We start from the raw sequence: 8,886 nt of genomic DNA on the forward strand, positions 1-8,886 counted from the left end.
TTCATTAGCCAATCAGATCGCTTCGTTCCTTATCAACCCATTGCATTTATTTTATTTTTTCCCCCCAAAAACAAAAACAATTAAATTTCCATTTTGATCAATCAAAAAATCCTACCATTTTCAGAAAAAAACTTTTTATTTAAAATTTAAAAAAAAGCTAATTAATGAAAACCCGTTTAGAAAACACCCCTTGACAAAGGTCGAATTGTCCGCCCCCGCCAGAAAATAAGATAAATTTTAAAACTTAATTTCTTCACAGTAAAGACATTCTTAAAAAATAACTAATGGATTGGATTCGTGGAATATTATCAATGAAATATGGATTGTTATTGTCTTCTATTAAATTTAAATAAACATTAAAAAATTAAATTCCTCAAAACGCACCCAATTTGACAAATCCGAACTTAAAAAAAAATCATGGGAATATAAACAATAACTAAATTTATTATTTTAATTATTTTTGATTTAAATATAAAATAAAAAAATTAAATTTATTGTTTTATTTATTTAAGATTTAAATAAAAATAAAATAAAATAAATCCAATATTTTCAATTTTGTGGCACAATTAAAATAATATTTATACTGAAAAAAGCTCCTTAATGTAAAATAAAACTTGGAAAATATCTAAAATAAATAAAATTATTATGAAAAAAGATGTTAAAAAAAGCTGTAAATGTATTATTTTATTTATTTATGATATAAATAAAAGTGAAATAAAACAAATTCAATCTTTTAAATTATTTTATTTATTTATTTATGTTTTAAATAAAAATAAAATAAATCCATTTTAAATTTTGTGGCATTTGTAAAAACTAAAATAAATTAAAATTCAATTAATTAAGGTTTTTAGTTGAGATAAAAAAGTGTCACGAGCGGGATTCGAACGCAAAACCTTCGGCTGAATTGTGAATTTAATAAATTAAAAAGATGATGAAAACAGGCATAAGATAAAAAATAGTAAAAAATACACCTAAAATATATGATTTTAGACAAATTCATGAAAAATAAATTTTTAAATTTATTATTTCATTTATTGTTTAAATAAAAATAAATTTAAAAAATTGATATTTAAACTTTGGTGTACTTTTATAATAATATTAAGTGTGTAGTGTTTAGTGACCGTTAGTTGATGATTTCTTGGAGATCGTGAGATGCGGTTTGGTGTGATGTAGGTTCAGAAAAACATTTTCTTTATCGTGTCAATGTTTCAATCTTTATTGAGATCATCATCAGGGCTCAATAAAGATTGAAACGTTGGCATGAAAAATAAAATGTTTTTCTGAACCCACACCAGACCGCATCTCACGATCTCCAAATAATAATATTAATATTGAATCCTGCCAAATGTTCCTTGCATTAACATTTTACAATAAATTTTATTTCTGTCTGTCAGTTAGGACAATTATTTTCAAATAAAAACATGACACTATGATACATTTGTGTATTATTTCTATTAAAAAAATAGAAAAATGATTTTTTTTAATGCCGTTTTGTTCAATAATTTTTTTTGTTTATAAATCACATTTCATTGGAATATTTTTTATTACATTAAGGATGTTTTTTTCAGTCTCAATTTTATTGTAAAAGTGCCTTAAAATTTAAATATTATATATATTTTTTTAATAAATAAGCTTTGCTCAATCCTAAAAGTAGGTTTGTAACTTGAATCAGTCCCAACATTCTCCAATAGGGAATTAAAACTAAAAACTAACACCCATCAGACTGGTTTAATCATCGAAACACTCAGCCTTACCGGAAAAAAAAAACAAAAAAAAAAATTGGAATGTTGAAGGAACACCCAAGCTGTGTTCAATTTAGCTGTGTACAAGAAAGTTGGTAACAAAATCTTTCTTGAAATATATAGTTGGTTTAACACTTTTAAAAAAACTAAAATATTAAATGTTCTTTCCACTGTTTGAGGAGCTGTCTCCTCCAGATTTGAGCACCATAGGAAATTATCGCCCTTGAGAGAGCATTATAAATTAATAATTTCAAGTCAAAAAGGGCTTTATTATTGGACTGATTTTTAATAATAACGAGGACCCCCCCCCCATCGTTGGTGGTCCAACAAAAATTTGAACACTTTGCTATAAAAAGAGAAAAAAAAAAGGCAAAAGTTAAAAAATAGCAAAACACTTCAAATTTCATGGCATGAAGCTTTTGTCGTATGCTAGGTGATGAACCTGTAATTTGATCATTACTGAACATCACGATCAGTTTGGCCTGGCATAGTTGATGTCAGAATATTAAAACTAGTGATTTAGGATGGTTTTAGATATTAATTATCATTGGAAAGTGCTATTTTATTAAATTAAAAGAGAGGAAAAATCTACTTAGCTTCTACACTTGCCACCAGAACCTCAATTTATATTTGCGCCCTGGAAGGAGGTTTGACTGTCGTAGAAAGGCCTCCGTCTCCTTTCAAATACGGTTTTTGTGATTTTAATTCAGTTCGCCCTTTATATTGATTTTTGTTGTAATTAAATTTATTTAATCTTGAAAGATTTTGAAAGTTAATAAAAGTTTATAATATTATCTGCTGGCCGGTGGAGATTTAAATCAGAGTTTTGAGAGCCAAATGTCGGGGAGGTTTCAAAATGCTGGTCGTTTTGAAGTTTTTTTTAAGGAAATCTTTTCAAAAATTTTTATACACTTATACACTTTTGTTTTTTGTAATTTTTGAATGAATGTTATTTAATAGTTTTTTTTATTAATATATATTTAAAAGTAATAAACCATTTCTTTTGTGGAAGGTTATTTTCTTAAACGAGGGAAATTTTCCGGGAGGTTGCAAAATGTTTATGCATTCAGCCGAGACTCCGAGAGTTACAAGACGTTTTAGAAACGGTCCTCATTTATTTTACTAATTTTCGAAGTTTCCCCCTCATTTTGACATAATGTAAACCGGGTAAGATTTTATTCAGTCTTATATTAAAAAAAGGAGCAGAGATGATTATCGAGTTCCGCATCTGGGTTTGGAGCGCGTTCGTGTCCGTCGGTGCTGTCGGCTCGGCCCCGTCTTCCTGGAGTTGGGCATGGCTCGGATTCTCGGATACGGAGGGCGAACGTCACGGTACAGGACCCAGGGTGGCATACGAGGAGCTGGATCCGGACGAAAAGTTCATCAACGAGGCCGGAAGGATCGCCGACCTCCCGCCGTCCCAGCTCGACGTCTGCGAACAAAAAGTAAGCATTCTAAGACTATCGTGGTCCGCCGGGTCTCGCTGTTTCATTTCTCCAGTCACCATGTTTGTACGTTAAGGTTATCTGTTGATGGCGAGACCTGGAGCCTGGAAGTGCTGAGCGCTATGGTTCCACCACTGCCACATTTTCTGAAAGATGTTTCTCTGTTTTACATTACCGACCTATTTTCCTTTAAAAAAAAAAAAAAGTAATTAGTCTATAGTTAGCTATTTTATGAATTTGTTTGAGAAGATTGTGCTGAAGTTGAAAACGAGCTGCGGACGCCTGAACAACGAAGGTATAGCAAGACTCGCCATCGGGCTGCTCAACTGCCAGTCAGACCTGGAAGGCCGGGAGACATATCCGTGCGACAATAATACGGTGAGGAAAAAACCTGAGAAATGTACTGTAACTTACTTTAAACAAAATTTTACAGCCTTTAGTGACGTGCACAAAGGACATGTCCCCCGAGGTGTGGAACACGTATCACATCATGACGAACCGTGCGAGAGCTGTTTGCTATGCGGCAAGACAACAGCATTTCCGCGCCTCGGCTGAGATGATAATAAACAAGCTAGTCGATACAACTAGAAGCCACTTGGAAGCCATCGAAAAATTCCAGGTAATAAAAATTGTTCTTTCGATTCCACTCGGTCTATAATTAAATTTTGTTCAGGAGAAACAGAAATCCGTCCAGGGCGAGGCGGACTTCACGCTCGAGAAGCTTTCCAAGAACCAAAGGGACGTTTTGCTGTCCTACTCGAAGATAAAATCCGCCGAGACTTTTCTTGTACAAAGATTGACGAGCGGAGTCGAGAAGATGAAAGAAGCCAACGAACGGCTACTAGAAAACCACGAGTTGGCGTTGCAACTTAGGGCCGAGATTCGGCATGGACTAGGTAATGTTAATAAAATGTTTTTAAAAATTTAAAATTAAATATTTTAAATTTCAAATAGACTCGGTTGCAAGGCAAATGGAGGATGAGATAAGAGACAGAGGCGCCGAACAGGACAAGGTCAAGGCTGAGCTGACAGAGCTGAAAGAAATCGTCGCCCGTATAAGAGACACAGTTGGTGAGTTGTACACGACACGTGTCATTGAGTTTAATAACAATTTTATTTTTCTCAGTCGAGACATTGGGCCAGTTGAAAAAGAAAGATGATGATTTGAACCGTGGTTATGAAAGGAGTTTCAAGACAGTGGACGAAATCAACCACCGGCTTGACTCAATACTCTCGTGTGTAAATTCGGCGAAAGAAGTCGTCAGGAGTGCATTCAAACATTTTGAAAGATTCTCCGGCGTAGACGGTATAATTTCAATTATTTTGTACAAAGATTTTAAGAAGATTTTTTAAAATGTATATTTCAGGCGAAAACCTGAACACTTTGCTTGAAATGACGGCACACGGCCTGTGCATGGCGATCGCAATGATCTTTTGTTCCTTTTTCTACGTACCTTTATTCCTCAGGTGGCTTCTGATTTTGAGCGCCATTCTCAATTTTTCCCTTGTGCACTTTCGCCAGGCTAATGCCGGCCTGGTCGGGTTTTACGGCGCCGCAATAATCATTGCCTTGAGTAAATATAGCAATTTTAATTATTTAATGTTAATTATTTTTTCTACTGCTCCTCTATCTTTAGCGCATCGCCTGTTCATCGCGGTAAGGAATTACAACAAAAACTACAGCCGGACAAATGGAATGATGCAGAAGGCAATGACGCTGAGGCGGGATTACACCAGAATCAACGATGATGATTCATTGTCTAAAGTCGATGCTTGGCTCACTGGTAAAGTTTCACACTTATATTTCTAGAGAATAAAGGACTGGCCTTATAACTGATTGATTTTCTGCCTGATTAAGGAAACTAGTGCATAAATGAACTACTTAGAAACTCAGAATGATTCAGGAATTTAGCAAATGTTTGGTAAATGATTGATTGAAAGTCAGAAGTACATTTTTAATTGATTGATTGCATCATGACTGGATTGAGGATTGTAATTGATTGATTTGGTAAGAGTCTGAAGTTAATTTGTATCCATTGGTTGAATGAGTAATTGGATTGTGTTCTACTATTCTTAACTAAATGATAGAAGTTAATTTGTAATTTATAGATCAATTTGGGTTTTATAGCCGATTGATTGAATGAGTTACTCGTGGTTATTTGTATCCGATTAATCGTGTCAATGAATAGATCGAGTTTGTTGCTGATTGATCAAATGAGTGGTGTATTGAATTTTTTACTGATGGATTGGATAGCAAAGTGATAGAAGTTAATTTGTAACTGATTGGATTCAGTTTGAAAATTATTGATTGAAAGTCAGAAGTGAATTTGTAATCGATTGATTGAAAGAACGTATAGAATTAGATTCATAATGGATTGATTTGGTGAGTGACTGGAGTTAATTTGTATCCGATTGATTGGATTGAGTATGTAACTGATGCATTGGATGGTGACTAAACGATATAAGTTACTTTTGTAATTTATTGATCAAGTTGGGCTTTATATCAGATTGATTTAATTGAAATTACTAGATTGAGTTTTATAACTGATTGATGATTAATTGAGTAGTGCAAGTGATTGTTTTAGCGAGTGATGGAAGTTAATTGTATCCGATTGATTGGATTGAATTTTTAACTGATTGAATGAATGAGTTAGCAGATTGAGTTTGTAACTGATGGATTGAATGAATGACTAAATGCCAGAAGTTAATTTATCACCGATTGATTGGACTGAGTTTGAAACTGATTGATTGAATGTCAGAAGTGAATTTTTAATAAGATTGATTGAACCAGTGACTGGTTTGAGTGCTGTAACTGATTGATTTGTCGAGTGACTGAAGTTAATTTGTATCTGAGTGATTGGTTGTTTGTAACTGATTGATTGGATGAGTTTTATAATTGATGTAATGAGTAACATTATAGTTTGTATCTGATTGATGAAATGAGTGAGTACATTTAGTTTGTAACTGATGGATTGGATGGTTAAGGGCCAGAAGTTAATTTGTAATTGATTGATTGGATTGAGTATTATAACAGATTGATTGCTAATCAGAATTGAATTTGTAATCAATTGAATCAGTGACTAGATTGAGGATTGTAACTGATTGATTGGATTGATTTTTATAACTGACTGATTTGATGAATGACTGCATTTAATTTGTATAAAATTGGTTGTATGAGTGTGTAACTGATGGAGATTGGATGAATGACTAAATGATGATAATTAATTTGTAATTTATTGATCAGAATGAGTTTTATAGCTGATTGATTGAACAAGTGACTTATGAAAATTTGTATCTAATTTGTTACTGATTGAATGAAGCGAATCTTTTACTGATACATTGAATCAGTGACTGTATTGAAGTTGTAATGGATTGATTGGACAAAAACTGATTGTAATTTGTAATCGATTTCTTGAATCAGTGACTGGATTTTGTTTGTTACCGATTGATTGGACGTTAGAAGTGAATTTGTAGTCGATTTATTGGTTTGTTTGGTACTGATTGATCGAATCAGTGACTTATTGCGTTTGGAACTGAATGAATGAAATGAATACTAAACTGATTTATTTGAAGATAATTGAATTCACAAGTCTGTTTTTAACATTGAAACATTTCGTGATAATTTTTTTTCTGCTGCCAGGTAAATACAACGGTGACAGTACTTTCATCAACAGAAACGGAGTGAATTCCTTCACATGTCCAGTCGAACCAGTAATCAATTTTTTCTTTCTTTATTTTTTAATCTACTAATTAACAACAACTAAAAAACAAAATCGTTACAGTTGCACAAACAAGACGATGATCAGTCTGTTGCTTCAAGCTTGCGTAGAAGGGAGCAACGCCATACGACTCCTTCGCATTCGGTTGCCAGCTCTGGGAAGACGCTATGTGCCAGTGTCACACGGGTCGGCGCACCTTGTAGGAACAAGGCCTTCCGTGGCAGCACTTACTGTCGATCTCACCTAAGATAGATTTTACGGAAATTTGTGTGTGTGTGTGTAATTTTTTGTTTTTGACACTTTGTAATATAATTGTTTTTATTACTTTGATTTTTTTTTAATGTTACAAATGATGTTGTAAATGATAATTAGAGATCATTTTGGCTAGTTACTTTTTATTTTTTATTAATTTAAGATATTTTTTCTTGTCGATAATGCCGATGTCATCATTTTCGATAACCACTTTCACCTTCGGCCTGCGTCGTTCGAGTCGCGCTTTCGCCTCCGCTTCCGAAAGAGTCGACAGGTCTAGAGGCAACTGAGTACAATGTTTTTATTACCAAATGGGAAGAATTAAATTATTTACCATATGTATTTATACCTTTATTATTTGTTGAGGCTCATGGTAGCGTACGGTGATACTCGAACCATCTGACAGGACCACCTTCGTAGGATACTCGAGAAAATACTTTCCTCGGTGGGGCCTCGTCAAAGCGGCGCTCGCGCTGCTCAGACCGCATCTCAACCTGCGAAAACAGTCAGAGGAAGTATTGTAAAGGGAGAAAAAAAACTACGATATCAATGGACACTTTTTCTATCTAAATGAAGGACAAAAAAAAGGTGAAAATTTAAAATTTTCTTCAACAGGATTAAATAAATTACTGTGATTTTGAAGAAGAAAAAAAAAAGAGAACTTTTTTATTTAATTATTTAATCTTTTGCTTTAGTAACTATTTTCTATAATTTAATTTTAAATTTAAAACCCAACTTTAATTTACACAGAACCTTGTATAATATTTAAATGATAATGTGCCGGGGGGAACAGTGCCATGATGAGTGAAAAAAAAAAAAAAAAATCCATTGGATGGAAATATAAAAAACCCCAGAATGTCCAGTAGATGCTGCTGAAAACATTTGACCCAATGTTTTTCTTCACCGGTTAGTCGGGCTTTTCCAGCAGCATCAGGGCATTACCTAACACTAGGGTTGAGCAATAAAGCCACTTGTCAGGGCAACTGTAATTACCTCTGTGGCGGTCGCCTAGGAACGGCCTGCATTTCCCAATCACAAACACCCGGGCGTTTTTATTTCGCTTTGTTTACACCGTGTCTGGGTTATTTGTGGAAGAGTAGATAGACTCTCAGAATTGTAGGCACTTCTGATGGCCCAAAAATTATGCAACACGCATTCCCAACAATTAGCCGAAATATTCTACTTTTCCAGTTTAATACTAAAAATGAACGACGGTCACGATAGCTCAAGTAGTTAGAGCAGCGGCGTATTGAACCGAAGGTCGTGGGTTCGAATCCCGCTCGTGACACTTTTTCATCTCAACCAAGACCTTACATCAAAAGAATAATTAATTGAAAGAAGTAATTTGGTCTATTAAACCCCTAAACATAAATAGATTAATAATTCAAAATGAATTTTAATCCCCATAAAAATTTGATTTAAGATACGTATTAGTAATTATAATAAATTATAATTTTTACACTTACAAGTGGATTTTAAGCATTTGTCTGTTATTACCGACTTTTATCAATGATAAGGTAAAGCCCAGGTTATAAAGCAGGTATGTTAATTTATAATTTGCTTATTTTTTTGAATGAGTATTGTTAATAATGTTGAAATTATATGTATATTTGGATTTTAATTCTTTAAATAATTTTTACAATTCATATACTTTTAATAATAATAGTAAATTAATTATAGGTAGAATACGTATTTTTTTGTGGGGGAGTTCGTGATTATTGTTAAATG

At 33.4% G+C, this 8,886-nt stretch overlaps 2 protein-coding genes across 3 annotated transcripts; one reads left to right on the plus strand and one right to left on the minus strand.

Annotated features, from left to right (window-relative positions):
* The first annotated feature begins 2,779 nt into the window (after positions 1-2,779).
* Positions 2,780-7,297, plus strand: LOC106667313 (protein brambleberry-like). 2 transcript variants are annotated; one of them, XM_014395188.2, is made up of 10 exons: positions 2,780-3,187; positions 3,437-3,565; positions 3,621-3,806; positions 3,861-4,083; positions 4,142-4,258; positions 4,314-4,493; positions 4,555-4,761; positions 4,825-4,971; positions 6,828-6,898; positions 6,970-7,297. In XM_014395188.2, the coding sequence occupies exons 1-10, from the start codon at positions 2,951-2,953 to the stop codon at positions 7,156-7,158; spliced, it is 1,686 nt and encodes a 561-aa protein (XP_014250674.1). In that variant the 5' UTR covers positions 2,780-2,950; the 3' UTR covers positions 7,159-7,297. The 2 variants fall into 2 exon arrangements, with proteins under 2 accessions (XP_014250674.1, XP_014250673.1); XM_014395187.2 differs by having other exon boundaries at positions 2,801-3,187; positions 3,434-3,565.
* Positions 7,207-8,691, minus strand: LOC106667316 (39S ribosomal protein L55, mitochondrial). Its single transcript, XM_014395191.2, has 3 exons — positions 8,625-8,691; positions 7,508-7,652; positions 7,207-7,444 (listed from the first exon to the last, which is right to left on the minus strand). The coding sequence occupies exons 1-3, from the start codon at positions 8,639-8,641 to the stop codon at positions 7,295-7,297; spliced, it is 312 nt and encodes a 103-aa protein (XP_014250677.1). The 5' UTR covers positions 8,642-8,691; the 3' UTR covers positions 7,207-7,294.
* Between the last annotated feature and the right edge of the window lie 195 nt (positions 8,692-8,886).

Source organism: Cimex lectularius, unplaced genomic scaffold (assembly GCF_000648675.2).
Source record: "Cimex lectularius strain Harlan isolate CLEC.00 unplaced genomic scaffold, Clec_2.1 scaffold10, whole genome shotgun sequence".
NCBI classification, from domain to species: Eukaryota; Metazoa; Arthropoda; class Insecta; order Hemiptera; family Cimicidae; genus Cimex; species Cimex lectularius.